Source organism: Podarcis bocagei, assembly GCF_964188305.1.
Source record: "Podarcis bocagei genome assembly, chromosome: Z".
Taxonomy (NCBI): domain Eukaryota; kingdom Metazoa; phylum Chordata; class Lepidosauria; order Squamata; family Lacertidae; genus Podarcis; species Podarcis bocagei.
This window is the reverse complement of record NC_138140.1, coordinates 9,313,112-9,334,544: the sequence shown is the minus strand read 5'-3', so window position 1 is coordinate 9,334,544 and position 21,433 is coordinate 9,313,112. Positions and strand designations below refer to the sequence as shown.

The following is a 21,433-nucleotide window of genomic DNA, read 5'->3' as shown; positions in this document are numbered from 1 at the left end:
ATTTCCAGGTAGGGTTTGGAATGTTCCTAATCTGAAACCCTAGAGCAGTGTTTCCCAAACGTTTTTGGGCAACGGCACACCTGTTTACCGGAAAAAAATCTCGCGGCACACCACCATTAAAGCCCCGCCCCGTGACGTCAGCGCGCAGCGTCACGCCGGGAGGGACGCACAAAAGTGAAAGTTTTTTCCCTCCCCCTTGCCGGGGTGGGAGGAGGCAGCAGAGCGAGGGACTGAGGGACGGCGGCAGCTGAGGCGGCGGCGGCTGTTGTGGTGGTGGCGGCGATAGCGGGCGGAGGAGGGGGCGGCGGCGGGGCTTGAGGAGCCGTCGCCGGGAGTTGCTGCTGCTGCTGTTGCTGCTGCTGCCCGGACATGCCGGCCTCCTCCTCCTCCGCTGTCTCGCGCTCCTCCCTTTTGCGCGCGCTGCCCCGCCGCTCGGCACCACCACCGTGGAGCCGCCCCCGGCTCGACGCGGATCCTCGCCGCCGCCGCCTCTCGCCGCCCGCCTCGCCCGCCTCCCTCCCACGGCACACCAGCCGATGTCTCATGGCACAGTAGTGTGCCGCGGAACACCGGTTGGGAAACACTGCCCTAGAGAGCTGCTGCCAGTCAGTGCAGACAATGCTAAGTTTGATGGACTGAATAGGAGAGAGTTTCCTATGTTCCTGGCACGAAGCAGGTGTTTATTTTTTATTTTTAAAAATTGACAGAACACGTGTATTACTGAATAGTGAAAACCTCTGTGCAGTTTACATAAAGCTGGTGGATTTCAGTGGATCTGCTCTGAGTAAATCTAACATTGTGTACAAATATACATTAAAATTATGAATATTCAAGTGTTGGATTATCCAGTAGCCATCTAAGCGCATGCATAGCTCACCAGCGGAGAAGGGGCACCCCTCACAAGGGCATAGCCAAGAGGGGCAGGGAGGGGCAGGTGCCCCCTCCCCAAATCAAGCAAATCCATAAAAACACTTAACTGAGGTTCTGCGCCCTCCCCCCGCAACGTGAAGCCTCCCCCGAACATAAATCCTGGCTACGCCCATAACCCCTCACCCAATGCTAAAATTATTTTTGAAATAATTTTTCAAGCAGAAAATATGGAAGCATAAGCTCTTTTAATATATTCATAGGTTTCGCATACATTTCCAAAAATAAAATTTTCTTCCAAGGTTTATTACTATTTTTATTTCGAATTGCACAACCGGGAGGGGGCACCCTAATCTTTTCACTGTTTTGGGCTTCTGCAGTTTTTAAATCCATTCTTTTATACAAGAAACACATCTTGTATCTTTTTATTTATTCATTTAAAAGTGGGAAAATTCACCTTGCTGTTTCTGTCTATTCCGAACTCCCTTGCAGTGTTCATTCCTATCCTATTCCAATGTAACAGAAGTTACTCTCAAGAAAGTTACTTTCACCTTAACAGCCACGCTCTCTCTTCCCCCCACCTCCGCTGCGCGGGGCGGCGCCATGCCCCGGGAAGGGAGCGGGGAAGTTTCCCTCAAGCCTTTCTGAGCCTGGTCCACGGGCTCGTCCGACACTCAGCCTCTCGCAAGCGTTTTCCGCCGCCCGGGTTCCTCGGGTTCTCCAGCAGCGCCCTTTGTTCGAGAGAAGCCGTCGGTGATGTTGCTCCTTCCGCTGCTTCTGTTCTGGCCCCGGAGTTTGGGATCTGCGACTGCCGGGCAAAGCCATCTAGAGCGGAAAGGAGGAGACTCCGCAGCCGGCGGCGGCTCGGGGCTGCCTGCAGGTGAGGGAGGCGCCCCTGGTCAGCGGATGACGAGCAGGTGGCTATTTGGGGAGGGGGAATTGACGCGGAGGCATTTGTGGGGGGTCTGGGTGGCCTACTCAGAAGTAAGTCCAATTGAATAAACTGAGGCTGACTCGCAGAAAAGTGAGGTTAACGATTGTAGTGTTAAAGCTAGAGGTAAACCCCTGACCATTAGGTCCAGTCATGACCGACTCTGGGGTTGTGGCGCTCATCTTGCTTTATTGGCCGAGGGAGCCGGCGTACAGCTTCCGAGTCATGTGGCCAGCATGACTAAGCCGCTTCTGGCGAACCAGAGCAGCGCACGGAAACGCCGTTTACCTTCCTGCCGGAGTGGTACCTATTTATCTACTTGCACTTTGCTGTGCTTTCGAACTGCTAGGTGGGCAGGAGCAGGGACTGAGCAATGGGAGCTCACCCTGTCGCAGGGATTCAAACCACCAACCTTCTGATTGGCAAGTCCTAGGCTCTGTCGTTTAACCCACAGCGCCACCCACGTCCCTTACACCCAGGTAGGCGCCCTCAAAATCATTGTCCCTATGGTGCAACCTGCTGTACATCTCTTCAGAAGCGAGCTCCGTTGACCTCAGCGGGACTTACTCCTAGGAAAGCATGTACTATAGAGCTGCTACATGCTGACAGGGTGTCACTCCTGTCAAGAACTGTGCTGCAGGATTCAGCATCCCACCAAGTTCTACTCAGAGTAGACCCAATTAAAGTAATAAATCTAACTCATGCCTGTTAATTTCAGTGGGTCTACCTTGAGTAGGACTGGCGCTGATTGCAACTCTTTGTTAAGAGCAGTAGCACAGCCTTGCTGAACTGGGATCAAGGTATCCATCTGGCTCAGTAACCTCTCACTTCATGCAGGGTCAGATGAAGACCTTTAGAGGCCCTATGCCCTTAAAAGATTTTGGTGCCCCTATAATTCAGAATATAAACAATAATAATTCAGAATATAAACAATAATAAACTGTAAAACAAAATGCTATTTTTTTAATTGAAACAAAACCTACAGTAAGATAGAAAATAATATTTGTTTTTGTATACTTCCACTTTATTTATGTTTGGGGGGAAATTCTCCTACTTTTTCTAATTGCAAAGTCTTTGATCAGATTGTTAAATCTGATTTTAAGAGTCTCATGCTCAGTTAGCATTCATTTTCTCTGTTGAAGTATATTAAAAATCCCATCAGAACAACCATGCTATCCCATAGGACACTGAGCTATCCCAGAGGATTGTTGCATGGTTGTTCTGTTGAGATTTTTAATATACTTCAACAGAGAAAATGAATGCTTAGCTGAGCAATTTGTGACCATTAAAGTTTAAAATCTGACAATGGAAAATAAGCATGTGCTTATTTTGCTTAATGGTTAATCAAGCGCTGACTGCATCAGAAGCAGCGAAGTCTCCCCAGTAGCAGCCACAGTCCACACAGGTGGGTTAAATGTTCCCCATCAAAGCATCCTTGCCGATCTGTTTAGATATCAGGGGTCCATTTGCCCTGATTATCTTAACCCAGGGATGGGGAACTTCAGTCCCAGGAGCCACATGCAGCCCTACAGACCTCTCTGGTCCTTGGGACTCTCCCCAAATCAAATTCCTGTCTCTACTTCGCACCCTCCTTGAGTGTTTGTGCCTGTCTGGCATGCACCTTTGAACTCCATTTTTTTCTTCTTACTTGCCTGGATGGAGGCTAAAGAGGTGTGTGTGTAGAAACTGAAGGAGGATGAAATTTGCATCATTGCATAGTGCCCCTGCCCACTATTGGCATGTGGCCCCCAGAGGATTGTGCAGAAGGAAATGTGGCCCTTGGGCTAATAATGACTTCCTGCCTCTGGGGAAGTAATAGTGCCACTGTATTCTGCTCTGGTCAGACCTCACCTGGAGTACTGTGTCCAGTTCTGGGCACCACAGTTCAAGAAGGACACTGACAAACTGGAACGTGTCCAGAGGAGGGCAACCAAAATGGTCAAAGGCCTGGAAACGATGCCTTATGAGGAACGGCTAAGGGAGCTGGGCATGTTTAGCCTGGAGAAGAGGAGGTTAAGGGCCGATATGATAGCCATGTTCAAATATATAAAAGGATGTCATATAGAGGAGGGAGAAAGGTTGTTTTCTGCTGCTCCAGAGAAGCGGACACGGAGCAATGGATCCAAACTACAAGAAAGAAGATTCCACCTAAACATTAGGAAGAACTTCCTGACAGTAAGAGCTGTTCGACAGTGGAATTTGCTGCCAAGGAGTGTGGTGGAGTCTCCTTCTTTGGAGGTCTTTAAGCAGAGGCTTGACAATCATATGTCAGGAGTGCTCTGATGGTGTTTCCTGCTTGGCAGGGGGTTGGACTCGATGGCCCTTGTGGTCTATTCCAACTCTATGATTCTATGATTCTATGAAATGTGGCCCTTGGGCTAAAAATGACTTCCTGCCTCTGCTTTGCTTGCAATTTAATGCTGCGTCTCTGGACCATCCTTCCTAAATTGCTAGCAGTGGATCCCAACCCTCATGGGTCCCGGTTGTGCCACACATTGCAACACCTGCCTTTATATGCAATTGGTTGGATGTCTGCAGCCTGGCACTGAGGATCAGCTCTGAATCCAGAACAACAAAAAGAGATTACCATAAACAAGTCTTTCTTTTGTGAATGGGAAACCTGCAGGAGAATTCTTTGTTTTCCTTATTTCTTTTTTAAAAGAGCATCTGTCAAGCTAGGGTGCTTAATGAATGACAGCTAACCTTCTGTTGCAAATTGCTAGCTACGCTATGTTATGGTATTTTGCAGGGGAGGGGGGAGATGGGTCTGTGTTTCTTTTCTTTCTTTTTTGTGGGGTGGGCTTGACTTGCTGCCCAAAATGTCTTTGTTCAAGGAAAGATCCACATAACTTTCCCAATCTCATGGGTCTGTAAGGCTTGAGCTCTATGGTCTAAAGTGCTCCTGGACATTATTCAGTACCATAGGATGTGCAGCTGCTGTCCTGGTCTAAAGTGGAGGTGGCAACTTGTGCTTTTGATACAGGACTATTCTGCATAGCAGTGTGCAAGATCTCCACCTTTTAGAACAGGGCAGAGGAAACCTTCCTTGGGATTGTCACTGACTCCCACCCCACCCATCCTTTGCAACCTCAGTGTTTTTGCCTGGCTTGGATGTGCCCATTCTTTGCTGCCTGGATGGAGGACAAAGGGGAGTGTGTAGAAAGTAGAATGCTATACAAAGGTAAAATTGGCCGTGTTGCTCTCACCATGTTTGCATGTTCCCTGACCCCTGGAATGTTGCCCAGAAGGTACATGGCTTTTGGGCTACAACAGGTTCTCCATCACACACATACAGTTCAAAAGCATGTGCAGAGTTGCAGCCAAGGATTGAGCTACTCAATAACACAGCACTGCCTACCATCTGGCAGCAGGTTTCAAGGGTTCCAGACAAGGAACCTTCCTTTCCCTGTCCATAGGCAGCTGTGAAGAGTATTGTCATTCCAGCACATGTTAGTGATTGGGTGCTGGCTTTGGCAGGCTAATAAGATTTAACATGGGTTTTATGTTCAATGTCTGCGGTCATATAAATAAGAGGTCACCACAGCTGGAAGGAGGGACAAAGTTTTTTTCCTTTTCCCTGGATGGGGGCTGTTATGTCATTTTAAAACTCCAGATCTTGAAGACATTACTCACTGTGAGATCATATACTGCCACTTGGGAGGATAAAAATCCAGAAGCCAAGCTAGCTCAGGTTGGGTGTTAAATGTCTCAGATGAATCTACATAGAAAGTTTCCTTATATTGAGTCAAACAACTGGACCATCCAACTCAGCACTGTCTATGCTGAAGGGCAGCATCTCTCCAAGTTTTCAGGAGGCAGCAAGTATTCCCAGCTCTATCTGGAGAAGATGAGGGTTGAACCCTTGACAAAGCAGATGTTCTACTACTGAAATACCACCGTTTCGCTATAATGGGTACATAGCAAGCTGCCTTATACTGAGTTGTACCATTGGTCTATCTATTTCAATATTGCCAACACTGACTGGCAGCAACTCCCCAGGGGTGTGGGGAAGATTCTCTCACAGTCCTACCTGGAGATGTCAAGTATTAAACTTGGAATTGCCTGTATGATCTAGACCCACTCCACATTCTGGTTCAGTGGAGTAACTCTGCTTTATATTCATAAAAGTTTGGTTGGGCGATTCTTTTTATCCATTTCAGGTATTATCTATACTCTCAAGGCACCTGTACTCTCATGCCATCCTCTGACTGGGGCTACTTAAGACATTCCTGCATTATATTTACTCTGTGAATTAAATATATGTGCTCACTTGTTGCACAGATCTTGTGTGACTGAAAGGACTAATGTGTTGCAGATAAAGCAAAAGGGCCGCAGGTTTGAGCATATTGAAGTTTAATTCAGAGATAAAAACTTGCCGCTTACAATCAAGAATGTCTGCACTGGCTGGCAGAGGTTCTCCAGGATTTCTGACAGTGTCCACTACCATTTCAACCTGGGGATTGAGCCTTTAACCTTCTGCGTGCAAAGCAGATTCTCCAGCTGTGGCCCAGAGCATGGCTGGCCCAAGACATTTTGGCACCTGAGGAACAAAACAACACTCCCCTCCCAGCAGGGAAGAAGCAGAGAGTGAAGATCTACATTGGGAACAAGGGGAATAAAGATCTGCATTGGAATCTGTTGCCGCTATGGATCCTGCCATTTGAGGCAGTTTCCTCACCTTGCCTCATGGATGGGCAGCCCTGGCCAAGATGGATGTATGTTTTGTTAGGTCCACTGAGAATTGTTGTAAAGGATAAGGTAGAACCTTTCTCATATTGTTTACAAGAAAAGTGATATGGAGTGAGATATTAGCCTATGATGGCTGTGGCATCATATGTATGTCATAATGAGATAATACATATACAGTATATGTAAAATTTAGGAAGCGCTGTGCGATCCAGCACCTGAAGCTTCTAGGGACCTGTTTTGCATTCTGCAGATAATTTTAATTACACACCTGTCACCATCCATACAGTCCCAGAGATGGACAAAACTGTCAATTTTGATTGTTTTCTAATGCTACCGCCCTGTCATCACATACAGGACTAGTAGACTATTATTTTATTTATTGCTATTTGCAGAACTCACAAAGCTTGATAGGAAAAGGCTTGGCTTTCCTGCAACTGAGGTCAGGTGCTGGGTTCTTCTGCTGGTTTTGGCTGGCTCTGTGGAGGCCATTCCTAATACTGTGAGTCAGACAGTTTGGATGGATTGGGCATAGTGCTGGGTGGTGTTGGGTCATGGTGTTTCCCTTCTTCTCTCAACCAGCTTGCATCAACTTTGGTTGATGGTCTCATGCTGGTGGATTTCCCACTTGCTGGTACAGCTGAATGACTGTAATCCTGAGCCAAATGATGTCATGTTGTTCCATTATATGCTAAGGCATAGAAACTGATTTCTGTATATAGGTGTGCCCTGTAGTCTCTCATGGTACTTATGTCATCTGCACTAGGCTGCGTGTGACAGATATGGATGGTGGGGAAATTAGACTTTGTGTTTGAATGAGAAGCGATCTAATTTCCCTTCTTGAACCAACACATGGACTGAAACCACATGGACTGAAACCAATGGCTTCAAGTTACAGGAAAGGAGATTCCAACTAAACATATGGAAAAACTTTCTGATAGTAAGAGCTGTTCAGCAGTGGAAGGTGGTGGTCTCTCCTCAGGGCCATCTTACCCATAGGCACTAGGGGTGTGGGGCACTCGGGCACCAGGCTCTCAGGGTGCCAGGCCGAGAGTCCGGGGCCCGAGAGTTGAGTCCAGGGAAGAGCCCGTCCATCGGTTGGAGCGCTGCGGCAGACTCTTCTGCTGTGGGCGGCTCTACACCATGAATTCGGGGGCTAACGAGCCAGCGAGATGCTGGGGTGGCCAGCTGGCTCCGCCCTTCTGCGCATGTGGGACTGGGCAACCGGGGGGGGCACTGGGCAGATCTTTGCACCCAGCACCGCATATGCTTAAGACAGCCCTGTCTCTGCTGCACTGGAGTTTGGATGGCTATCTGTTGTGGATGGTTTAGCTGAGATTCCTGTATTACAGGAGGTTGGACTAGATTAAGGTTACCAGATGTTCCTGATTCCCGGGGACAGTCCCCGGATTTACAAACCAGTCCCCTGACAAAATCCATCTATTTAGTAGGAAGCTGAAAAGTGTCCCTGGATTCATTGAAAAAATCTGGTAACCTTAGACTAGATTACCCATGGGGGTCCCTTCCAACTCTACAATTCTATGAGTCTATGAAAACAGAGCTGTCCTTTAACATTTGCAGTACTTCAAATTTAGCAATGCTGATCTACCAAACAAAATGTACCAAAAATGCATCACTTAGTGGGGAAATGTACTTAAAACTGCATACAGTGGTGCCCCGCAAGACGAATGCCTCGCAAGACGGAAAACCCGCTAGACGAAAGGGTTTTCCGTTTTGGAGGTGCTTCACAAAACAAATTTCCTATGGGCTTGCTTCGCAAGATGAAAATGTCTTGCGAGTTCCTGCGGGGGTTTTTCCCTCCCCCCCTTTTCCCCAAGCCGCTAAGCCGCTTATCAGCTGATCCTAAACCGCTAAGCCACTTAACAGTTGATCCGCTAAGCCGCTTATCAGCTGATCCGCTAAGCCGCTTAACAGCTGATCTGCTAAGCCGCTAAGCCGCTTATCAGCTGATCCGCTAAGCCGCTTAACAGCTGATCCGCTAAGCCGCTTAACAGCTGATCCGCTAAGCCGCTTATCAGCTGATCCGCTAAGCCGCTAAGCCGCTTATCAGCTGATCCGCTAAGCTCGCTAAGCCACTAATAGCACTAATCCGCTAAGCCGCTAATGGGCTTGCTTCGCAAGAGGAAAAAACCACAAGATGAAGAGACTCGCGGAGCGGATTCTTTTCGTCTTGCGAGGCACCACTGTATATTAGTGTGAAAGGTGCACAAATGCATTTTATTAGGGGACATTGTTTGCAGCAGAATCGGTCAAAACTGTGTGTATCAGAAGAAATTCTAACTAAAGTGCTGATGAATTTTAATGAAATTGCAAATTACTGCAGAGGTGCGAGGAATCAAATTTAAGACTGGACGGATGAGAAACTTGACAGAATCACCCATGCCTCTAGTGACAGAGGCTGACTCATTGAATCCTTAACTTACTATTTTATTACTATTTAAATTATCATACCTCCCTTCAGCCAAAGGCCGCAACATGAAACACACAAGGAAAACATAAAATATATAGCATAAAAAACCACACACACCCCTGACACATTTTAAAAGCCACAGATTGTTTAATCAGCCAAAGCCTGTTGCACAAAAGGGGGAAATCATTTGTTTAATGAAAAACTAGAAGTTAGTAAAAAATAGGAAATACGCAACAATAGTGTTTTGCACAGTGGGGTGGGAGGTGGAATATGGAGAAGCAGTAGCCAGAACCCAGGCCACTTTGCATGGCTTGTCAGTCAAACAGTATCTGTTTCAAAGATGCAATTAATCTACAAACAAGTTCAGAATTTAGAATTATTTCACAACTTCACTGAATCAGTTCTTAATACAAAAAGATGCCCGCCCACCCAGCCACCCATTTTCCATGGTTTACTGAAACAAGTTATACATAGAGCTGCCAATTACAGACATACCTCGGGATAAATGTGCTTCAAGTTAAGTATTTTCGGGTTGCGCTCCACAGCAACCTGGAAGTAACGGAGCGCATTACTTCCGGGTTTTACCGTGCACGCATGCGCAGACGATCAAAATGACTTCACACACATGCGCAGAAGTGGCGAAACACGACACATGGACACGGGTTTTGTTTGCTTCAGGATGCGAATGGGGCTCCGGAACAGATCCCGTTCGCATCCCGAGGTACCACTGTAGTTTCTGGGGCCAATTCAAAGTGCTGGTTTTGACCTATAAAACCAGTGTGGTGTAGTGGTTAAGAGCGGTAGTCACGTAATCTGGGGAACCGGGTTCGTGTCTCCGCTCCTCCACAAGCAGCTGCTGGGTGACCTTGGGCCAGTCACACTTCTCTGAAGTCTCTCAGCCCCACTCACCTCACAGAGTGTTTGTTGTGGGGGAGGAAGGGAAAGGAGATTGTTAGCCGCTTTGAGACTCCTGAAGGGGAGTGAAAGGCGGGATATCAAATCCAAACTCCTCCTCCTCCTCCTCCTCCTCCTCCTCCTCCTCCTCCTCCTCCTCCTCCTCCTCTTCTTCTTCTTCTTCTTCTTCTTCTTCTTCTTCTTCTTCAACGGCTCAGGTCAGGACTGTAATACCTCAAGGGTTGCCCCCTCCCCATAAGGTGGAAGAGAGGAACCCTTGATTTGATCCAGCACATGGCCTAGGATGATGGGAGTTGGAGTCCAGTAGCATTTGGAGGGTAGCAGGTTCCACACTGCTGTTTAACACTGTAAATCAGGAATGGGGGGCTTTTGGCCACCCAGATGTTCTTGGACTCCAGCTCCCACCAGCTGGCCCACCTCTGCTGTGGTGCCTTCAGCAAGAGTTTGGGAAACACCCAGCAATTGGAAGCTGTAAGATTTATTTCTGCCTCTCTCCCCAGGACGATGTTAAGAGTTGCCTTTTCTCTCTTTGAAAGATCTTGATGATGGATGTAGGGTGGGTCAAAATGCCCCTGGCATCCACTTGATTTCCATTACCCATGGCTGAGGTCAATCCAAGATTTGCCTTTCATGTCTGGTCTTTCTCATATATATATATGAGAAAGACCATGTCTGGTCTTTCTCATATATATATTTTAAATTATAACAAAAAAAATCATACAGTAATTTTTTTTGTTACATGCTGAACCTTAACTCCCCTCCCCTTCTTTCTATGGTTCTTTAAATTTACTCTATTTCCCCCAGAATTTCCTAATTAAATTTATTTATACTTTTTCTCATCTATTTCATATAAGTTTTAGCAACTGCACATTCTTACAACAATTCTGCTAACGTCTTAATTTGTTTAAAATTTGTTTGTATATATTTGATAACAGATTTCCATTCTCTATTAAAGAGTATGTTGTCTTGGTTTCTTATTCTTCCAGTAAGTTTCACCATTTCTGCATAGTCCATTAGTTTCTGTAGCAATTCTTGTCTTGTCGGGACTTCTTCTTTCCATCATTCTCGTAGCCGTGGTTGCACACATAAATAAATTATTGTTGTTTTTTGGTGGGGTTTTTTTACAAATGTTATCTTAAAAAATATATTTTTCAATTCATTATATATCATTTCCCAGTAGGCTTTAGCTTTATTGCAAGACCACCACATGTGAAAAAGGTACCTTCTTTCTCTTTGCATTTCCAACACTCATTCGATTTCAATTTATACATTTTTGTCATCTGGTAGGTGTTAGATACTCTCTGTATAGCATTTTCATATAATTTTCTCTTAAACCATAACATGCTGTAAATTTTATATCTATATTCCACAATCATTCCCATGCCTCCATTTCTATATTGTGACCAATATCTATTGCCCAATGTATCACTGATGATTTCACTTGTTCATCTTTTGTCTCCCATTCTAGCAGTAGCATACATTTTAGACATCACTTTAACATTATAGTGTAACAGATCTCTCTCTCTAATTGAGACACTTGTCCCGCAACCCCCCATTTCTTATCTTTTATAAATACCTCGTTTAAATGATGATATTGCATCCATGTTAACATTCTTGATAAGTCCCTTAACTTTTTAAATTTAAATTCTCTACCTTCCTCCTTTAACAAATTCCTGTGTTACCAGTTTTCCGTCATATTCTTCTTTTTCACCCCTATAGTTTCTACTGGTGAAAGCCAAAGTGGTGTTTTTCCCCCCAATAATTTTTTATATTTATCCCATACTCTATACAATTTTTTCCTAATTATACAGTTTATTTATGTACTTTATGTACATTCCCTTTATGTAAATTCTTTATGTACTTTCAACTTTTCATAGCACAAATACGCATGCCAGCCAAGTATATTATCATGACCTTCTAGGTCTAAGATATGTGGATTCTTCAGTGACAACCATTCCTTCAACCAGCACAGGCAGGAAGCTTCATAATATAATCTCATATCCAGCAGAGAAAAACCTCCTCTCTCTTTAGCATCTATCAATATTTTATATTTTTTCCCTCAGTTTTTTCCCTTGCCAGATATATTTAGAAATATATTTTTGCCATTTCTGGAAGCAATCCTCTCTGGTTTCTCTTCAGATCGTATAAATCTTTTGTCTTTTACTTTCATGTCTGGTCTTGTTTGATTAATGGCAGGGGTAGGTCACAAAGGGTGAGGGGGGCTGCTGGTGGCTTAAATTTATCATTGTCAAGGGTGCAGGGAGATCTGTGTTAGAAAGTGGGCATTGATGACTTGGAAAGAAATATTTCAGGGCAGCCAGCCTGTTCACCATAAATGTAGGAGCATTCTGGGAGCTGTTCTAGTGCCCTTCCCAATAGATCTCTCTGTACAAGAGTGTCAGAGCCTGCAGAGACAGCTGTGTCCACTCTTGGCCATGTGCCAATCTTTTGGGTTCTTTTTGTCTTAAAAGGGAAATGCTTTGGTGGCGGCACTTGCAGGATTGTAATGCTTGTTTCTCTGCCCCAGGAAAGAGTAGCTCAGGTCATGGATGCATAGCTCACAGAATCAGTGCGGTAGATTAGAGATCAAAGCTCAACTACTCCCCCTGCCTCCGCCACACACAAAATGAAGCTCACTGGGTGATCATCAGCCAGCCAGCCAGCCTCCCTCAACCTAATTTACATGACAAAATTGTTGTGAGGATACCTCCAGTGGAAGCTGGTCCATTAGGTTGAATGGGGCCCAGGCCCACCAACCTCAATCTGCCTTCAGCCAGACCCCACCTTTCTGCCTTCTTACTTACAATCCAGAAGGTGATCTTGCCTATCAGCTTTCTCCTCCTCCTTAGTTTCAGTGTTGCCCTTGAAGAATTCAGCAGGGAGGAGAAGGATGGGGACAAACCTTGTAACAGTTGGCTTAGCATATCATTGGCTCTGGCTGTATCATTGGCTCTGGTGCCACCTATTGTTGGTTGCCCTGCATTCCACGTCCCAATGGGTACCAACCACCACTGCCCCTCCAATTGTGTCTAATTCTGGGTGCCACAATTTAAAAAGGATGTTGACAAGCTGGAACATGTACTGAGGAGGGCAACCAAGATGATCAAGGGTCTGGAAACCAAGCCTTATGAGGAACAGTTGAAGGAGCTAGGTATGTTTAGCCTGGAAAAGAGGAGACTGAGAGGAGATATGATAGCCATCTTCAAATATCTCAAGGGCTGTCACATGGAAGAGAGAACAAGCGTGTTTTCTCCTGCTATGGAGAGTAGAACTCGAATCAATGGCTTCAAGTTACAGTCATATCTCAGGTTACAGATGCTTCAGGTTGTGCATTTTCGGGTTGCGCACTGCACCAAACTCGGAAGTACCAGAACAGGTTACTTCCTGGTTTCGGTGCTCGCGCGTGCAGAGAAACACTAAATCGTGCTTTGCGCAGAAGCGCCAAATCGCGGTGCGGTCATGCGCAGATGTGGCGCTGCGGGTTGTGAACGTGCCTCCCTCACGGATCATGTTCGCAACCTGAGCGTCCACTGTACAAGAAAGGAGATTCCAACTAAACATATGGAAAACTTTCTGGCAGTAAGAGCTGCTTGACAGTGGAATGGTCTCCCTTGGGAGGTGGTGGCCTGTCCTACCTTGGACTACCTTCTTTAGTTGAGATTCTTGCATTGCAGGGTGTGGACTAGATGACCCTTGAGTCCCTTCCAATTCTATTATTCAAGGAGCTCAAGGTGGCATACATTAATTCACCTCCACTCCATTTTATCCTTACAATAACCCTGTGAGGGGGTTATTCTGAAAGTGAGTTCATGGCAGAGTGGGGATTTGATCCAGCACTCTAACCACTACACAACAACTGTTATGTTTGCCTGCTGCCAACAGCTGGGCATTCATGATAAATTGGTGCTCAGGCCACAGCCTTGTCTATGTCTCTTAGGTTCATGACGGAGAAGCCTAATTAGTTGAATTGAACTTTGACTACATCTTTTTTAAATGCCTGCAGGCAGCTGAATTTCTGCAAAGCTAGAGGTCATGAAGTTCTTAAGCCTAGGCAGCAGGGGTTAAGAGCCACTTCCCTGGAGGATATTTTAGCTGGCCATTTTCAAGTAGGATGAATAACTGAGCGGGTAGGTGATTATATCTGGGTCAGAGCATGGGCAGAAGCTGAAGCAAAATTCTCCTCTGCAGCTGTTAATTTGCCTTTTTGTATCTATTGGTCCTTGTTCCTATGGTATCTCCTGAGGTTCTGCAGATCCTTCAGAGCTTCACAGATAGGGTAGCCATCTGACCTACTTTACAGAGGACAGCCCCCTCTTTGAAGGTGCCCTCTTTCTGAAGGGCTCTCAGTCTAAATCTTGTTTAAAGACAAGTCTAAGAAGTCGGGGCTGACATGTCCCATGGGGGGGGGTGTGCTGCCGTGTTGTCCACCCACTGACACCTCCCTTACCTGGGTTGTGTGACATAGCCTGCAAAGAAGCAGAAGCAGCAGCTTCCAGCAAAATATTGCATGCCCCATGAGATCTTGTGAGATTTTGGTGCTGCCCCAGGCGCCCAAGCGGCTTCCTCCACCGCTGCGTCACCCTGCCTCAAGGCTGAGCAGGGGGACCCTTGAATCTGCCCATGCAGACTGGATAGCAGACCCACTGGGGCATCTGGTTGGCTGTTGCAGGAACAAGATGTTGGACTAGATGGGCCATTGGCCTGATTGAGCAGGCCCCTCATATTCTCTCAGGTCTATCATGGTTTTGCATCTCCAGAAAGAGGAGGAGGAGAAGGAGAGAAAATATATGTGTGTAGTGCTGGCCACCTAGGGACAGAGGTTCTCCCCTTGGAAAGAGGAAAGCAGACCCATCAACACTCTCCATCACCCCTTCTTTGGAACACAGAGCCTCACTGGGGAGGTGGGGAGGACTTCAACCCCTCAGTGGCAGAGGCTAAGCAGGAGATCATTGCTGCGGAGCTGGCATCATAGGGGCAGCTGCCCCAGTGGGGATTTGAGCACAAGAGTCTTCTCCCCTCCTGCAGTTTCCAGCCACTGGTATTCAGAAGCATTGCTGCCTCCAACTGTGGAGGCAGGTCACAGGGTCATCATGGCTAGGAGTTATGGATAGCCCTCTTGTCCATGGATAACCTAAAGCCATCTAGGTTAATGGCCATCAGTCGCTTGTGTGGGTTCCAGAGTTTAACTATGTGCTGCATGAGGGGCCCATTACATGGGAATAGTTTACAGGACCTGAGAGAGAGGTCTTTAGGGCTTCTCCATTCCTCATGTGGTCCAATAGCATCGTGAGGGCCATAATCTATGATATAAAGGCACTGTGGGAAATTAAAATGGCAGGTACATCTAGCCACCCATAGCACAGCTGTGCTTTTGGCAGCTGTCTCAAGCAGTGCTCACTAACTGAGGAGATGTCTCAGCCGGGAATGCTTCCCCTCAAACCTGGTACCAGTCCTGAATGCAAATACAGTGGTACCTCGGTTTATGAACTTAATCCGTTCTGAAAGTCCATTTTTAAACCGAAACCATTCTTAAACTGAGGAGTGATTTCCCTAAAGAGGCCTCCCGCCGCCGGTGGCCTTCCACCATTCGGATTCTGTTCTTAGACCAAGGTAAAGTTCTCAAGCCAAGACACTATTTCCGGTTTTGTAACTATTTGCGGAGTTTGTAAACCAAATCGTTCTTAAACCGGGCTGTTCTTAAACCCAGGTACCACTATATATTAGTGAAGGCTTTTGAGGGTTCCGCCTCACCTCACTTTTTGGAGTTACATATTTCCATCGCTTTTTAAAACTTGTAAATGGTAGCATTCACTTGGACCCCATACCTGAAATGACATGACATGTTTAATGGCCTTATTGAACAGATGTGTGTCATTATTATTTTTTGCCCTTATGGTAAATGTGCAGTGAGTAAAATTTATATGTTTGTGGGCACAGGTCAAATCAATTTAGCCCAGGGGAAGAGCTAGCCTATTTATTAAACTGAAGTCAAGTACAGGTCGTGTTTGTCCTCTTTAATTTAGATATGCTCCCTCTATTCATCTTGTGACAAATTACTGGCTGCAGTATTGTAGCTCAAGAGTGGCACTTGTGGGATCTTTTTCTCTTTCTCCCTAGATTCCTGAGGTTCATTAAGATTCAGACACAAACTAGTGGTTCTGTACGAATTTGTGTTTTGTATCCAACTTATAAAACACTTTACAGTTTGAGGCTTTAAAATTCAAAGTTGCGTGCAACAAGATAAAAATAAGATAACATATACAATGGTACCTTGGGTTAAGTACTTAATTCATTCCGGAGGTCCATTCTTAACCTGAAACTGTTCTTAACCTGAAGCACCACTTTAGCTAAAGGGGCCTCCTGCTGCCACCGCGCCGCCAGAGCACAATTTCTGTTCTTATCCTGAAGCAAAGTTTTTAACCTGAAGCACTATTTCTGGGTTAGCGGAGTCTGTAACCTGAAGCGTATGTAACCTGATGTACCACTGTACATAAAAATAGATTCTAAAACCATTCCTACAGGTGTACAAAAATGCATTTTCATTAGGGAAACTGCTTGCAAAAAAAATCTGTGCAACTGGGGGAAATTGCATAGAAAAATGTATATGTCTGATGAATTTTAGTGAGGACTTTAATTTTTTAAGGTTGAAAAACTGAAAGAAGCCTAAATTGACAGTTTCTCCCAGCTTTACCCAGAACTGGTTGAATTACTGCAGAAACAGCATACTGATTTATTAGTATTAGGTTAATGGTCAATTTGAGTACTGTCCTTTTACCTTATGAAAGGACTCAGAGTGGGAAAACAGCAGACACCTCCCCCACAAGCAGAAAAACCTGTAAAGTCATGGAGATGAACCTGGAGGTCCTCAGAACTGCTGTAAATGAGGATCTGATTGCAAACAGATGAAGCTTGTGCTGTAATTGGTTTTACAGATGCAGTAAGCAGGGTCATGGGCTCTGTGCTAGGGAGTTTTAGAGCAGCAGCATTGGGTTCTTGACTTCTGGGACATTGTTAAGCCACTCCTTACTTTGACCTCTCTTGGAACCTGTGTAATTGAGTCTAAGTGGCCTCAACTGGTCTCTACATCAGTGAAACCATATTGCTTGGAGTGATTCTTCCTCCTCCTCCTTCTATGGTGTGTGGGTGGAAAGGAGAGGGGAACAAAAGGGGGCCGAGGCATCTGACATCAATTAGAATGCCTCCTTTCCATTTAATCTATTCAGGATGGAAATACCAACGAAGCAGGTGAGTGGAATTCTTATGCATTACCCCAGAATGTCCAGTTCTGGTGGCCTGGGACTGATTTAGATGAAGGAACTCTAGATAGCAAAGATTGTGCTTAGTTAATACAAGAAGCTGATTTCCCTTTTACGGCGGACCAAATTGTCTTCATTGCTAATAAAAATTCTACTTAGAAATTCTGTGCTGATACCATTAAAAGCATAACTTTTTGTTTTTAATGGTTAAGCATTCAGATTTCTTTTCTGAGTATCAAGATATCTCCACGCCATCAAACTTCCTCTCCAAATGCCATTTTCGGTGCTTTTTATGCTTTGGATAAAGCAGAAGATTAAACCTTTTTTTTTAAAGTGTCATGTCCTATCTACAGAAATGAAACTTTTTTTTTCTTTTTAATTGTGTGTCTGTTTTAAATATTAAACACTTTTCTCAAGTCCCTGCACTAGGTATTTTTATTTTATTAAATTTCTATACCGCCCTACATCCAGGGATTTCAGGGCCTTTAATATTAGTTGCAAAGTGGTACTACAGCTGTAACAGAATTGGTATAATATTGGCTCCTGGGTGAGCAGCTAGTCAGTTGATGTAAATTACTAATCAGATCTGTGGACACACACAAATTAAGAACAAAGTAAGCCCATTGAAACCAACGTACCTAAGTTAGCTATCTCTACCAATTTCAATGGATAGGCTCTGAGCAGGACTAACAATAGATCCAAAGTATTATTTCTTAAGCAAGAAGCTAATTTATTCTTGATAGACATATGCAGTGATAATTGGTGCCCACCCCCAATGAGAGAAAATCACCATCTCAAGGGAGGCCTAAACAAGCAGAATCAAACTTCTGACGTGGGTCATTCTGAAAATTAAATAATCAACCAATACTGATTTAGATGGATCATTCAGTGAAAACAGAATGCTGACTGATTGGGCAGTGAGGGGGGAAGACATGGAAAGTCGAAAGTGGAATGGGATGGAGCATAGGTAGGCAAACTAAGGCCCGGGAGCTGGATCCGGCCCAATCGCCTTCTAAATCTGACCCACGGACGGACCAGGAATCAACGTGTTTTTACATGAGTAGAATGTGTCCTTTTATTTAAAATACATCTCTGGGTTATTTGTGGGGCATAGGAATTTGTTCATTTTCTCTCTCCAAAATATAGTCCGGTCCCCCACAAGGTCTGAGGGACAGTGGACCAGCCCCCTACTGAAAAAGTTTGCTGACCCCTAGGATGGAGTATCCAGGAAATGGGCACGGTGGTTGGCCAAGCTCCTGAAGAGGAGCTCCATCCTGCAACATTTTGTTGCAGGCTTCACTCGTTAGTGAAAGAGATAATGCATGTTAAAGATCATCCTGCAAGCTTCATGGCTGAGTAAATATTTGAACCCAGGTGTCCCCTACACCATGGGCAAGCTGGACTCTGCCATTGTCTCCCAGTCCTTCTCAGATTTATCTGAAGTGAAAGTTATCCTGTGCCAATTAGCTGGATTTGTCAAAACAAGAGGCCAGTCTGGAGTCCTTAGTGTTTCGTCTCCCTTAGCAGACTAAGCCTTTAAGCTGCTAAAGTCACACTGAATGGGCATCTTTGGTGGGTCTTATTTTTAATAAGCAGATTACAGGCCCACCCTTGATAGGTCGCCTGTACAACCTTGTTAGCCTGTTGATATTTTCATAGCCTTAATTCTGTAAATGAGCGGACACGAAGGCAATCTCATGATGCCGTGTAATGGGCCCTGTCTTTCATCCCACAGTTCTGGCTTGCACTTGGCAGATATTGGTTTAACTTGGGTTTTTTTCCACTAACCGTTAATGCCTTGACTTGTATCCAATGCAATATATATCTCATGAACAGAACACTTGGGAGTTGCACAAATGGGTGGCAATGTGTCTGTTTGCTTGGCTTAGAGGAGAAATTCAATTCACTTTTAAAGGTCAGCTTGCCTACTTCACACTTTCTGAAACAATAAGCAAACTGCAGCACAATCAGCTTTTGATATTCACACTTTTCTGAATTTTGCATTGCAGTTCTTCAGCAATGTAACATGTACAGTAATTTATAAACTTGTGAAAAGTGTGTGAATATGTTAGTGTAAATAACATACATTGTTTTTTATATTAGAGTAAATTGCAATAAAAGTGTGTACTGAAGCAGTGCTTCTCAGATATGGTGGGAAGGCAATCCTCCCCCCCCCCATATGTCAGGGACCGGTACCATATTTGGTCCCTGAAGCATCCCAGCCCACCTGGCACTGTGGTGGAGTCACCACAAACTGGCAGCTGATGACTCACAGTAACACTGTATTAAAAGGAATCCACACTAAAAAAAAACCAGTGAATGTTCAAAAGGACTTTTAAAAATAGAACAGCAGAGAACTGAACTTCACACTAGAAAAATGAGAAGAGCAGAGAATACAAAATTGATGGATTCACACCTTCATGTAATTATGATCATGCAAGGACCATTGAAAACAATAATTGGCTGTAGAATTATTTTTAAAAATTGGGAAATGATATACAATGAACTGAAAAAAAAATGTTTAAAATGACATTTGTAAAAAAGCCAGAAGCCTTTTTTATATGTATTTTAGGTCAGGAATTACCAAAGGGAAAATGCAAGTTATTTATGTATGTGACAACCATGGCATTAACTTTAATAGCTCAAAATTGGAAATCTGGAGGAACACCAACAAAAGAACAAGGCCAAGAAAAACTGGTGGACTATGCAGAAGTAGCAAAGTTAACAGACAAACTACATGAAAAAGATAACAGTGACTTTAAAAAGGAATGGGAACCATTTACAACTTACTTGCAGAAACAACGAAAAGAGATGGACTGGCTGGCAGGATTTGAATAAACTTTCACAACTTTATTGAATTTAAACATAGAGGATGACAATGTAACAACATTTAATAATTTATATACATGCAGAATACAACAAATAATGTAAAAAAGCAGAGTTGAGGGAACTCAGGCGGGGAGGGAGAATTGGAAAATGGTATGTGATATTTGCAATTACAAAATCTTAATAAAAATATTATTATTTTAAAAAAAGAAAACAATAATTTGCATTCATCGTTGTTGAGCATTAGTATCACTGGACATATTCATCACTCAGGTAGCATTTACAGTTGTCCTGTGAGGGCCTATATAGTCTCTGTGTAAGGGGAAACTGTGGTTCTCCAGCTGTTGGACTCCATCATCCCTGACCCAATGGCCATGCTAGTTGGGGCTGATGGGAGTTGGAGCCCAGAAACATCTGAAAAAGCTGCTGGTCCTCATCGCTGAACTAGAAAGAGTGAGCACATAGAGCAGAGTGTCTTGATAATCAATCCCTCTTGCTGGGGCACTCTAAGAATTATAGTCCTGTGAGGGCAGTAGCAGTCTCCTAATAAATCTCAGCACCTTTAACAAGCTATAGTTTCCCGAAAAATCTTTGGGGGAATCCACGACTGTTTAAAGTAGTATCATAGTGCTTTAAAGTGCCTGTGCCACAGTACTGCTGTATTCTATCCAGGCACGTCCAACAGGTAGATCACTGGACATCTGTGGTAGATCACTGGTTCCCCCCAAAGAAGCTCAACAAGTATGGCTCCCCTAAAAAAATCAACATTTCTGCCCTACACCCCAAAAAACATGGCTCTCCCCTTTCCTTTTTCCTTTCCTTTCCTTTCCTTGACCTGGACCTCTAAAAACTTTGACCTTAACCCCCCAAAAGTGGGTAGATCACTGCCAGTTTTTAACTCTCTTGGGAGTTGGCCACCCCTAATAGACCACTTACTTTAAAGCAGCATTTTATGACTTTTTAAAAGAGGTTGTTCCCTTTGCTCCATGTTCATGATTACTATGGGTTTTAACAAAACAAAACAAAAAACCTGCTGGAAATAGTAATGCTGGTAATGCTGGTTTCTTTAATGCTATAGCAGACAACCTTGAATAAGGGATGTGCTTGCAAATTTTGTTTCATCTGCATTTGTAAGCAAGCCAAACTTATTTCCATTTCCCAAACAAAGCTATCCTTTAGATTGTGCAGTTCGTGTGTGTGTGTGTGTGTGTGTGTGTGTGTGTGTGTGTGTGTGTGTGTTTGAATCTTTTAGAAGGAAATGTGTACTATTTAAAAGCAAATTTTCATGTAGTTAAAAAGAACACAGCCGCAAAAAGCAAGACAGACATGAGATAGTATGGAAGCAAAACTTACAGCCTGGAAATAGACTGACCTCTCCATCCCTGCATTGAATCAATGTTTAGATAAGAGAAGTAATAATCAGCCTTATGGTAAATAAATAAAATAGTAGAAACAGCTGTATGGGAATGACCTAGAGTGAGTGGTTGTGAAATAACTATTGGCAATAAATCTGCTGGATCC

The 21,433-nt window shown here is 44.4% G+C and overlaps 2 protein-coding genes across 2 annotated transcripts in view; one reads left to right on the top strand and one right to left on the bottom strand.

Moving 5' to 3' along the window:
- SLC31A2 (solute carrier family 31 member 2) overlaps nucleotides 1-21,433 on the bottom strand; it is a 537,879-nt gene that overhangs the window by 263,746 nt on the left and 252,700 nt on the right. The window lies entirely within an intron of this gene.
- Nucleotides 1,477-21,433, top strand: part of LOC308578981 (uncharacterized protein) — a 148,431-nt gene continuing 128,474 nt past the window's right edge. Inside the window, exon 1 of the mRNA XM_081179605.1 lies at nucleotides 1,477-1,747. Within this exon, the coding sequence (XP_081035731.1) occupies nucleotides 1,624-1,747 (124 nt within the window). The 5' untranslated portion in view covers nucleotides 1,477-1,623. The remainder of the gene's footprint in view (nucleotides 1,748-21,433) is intronic.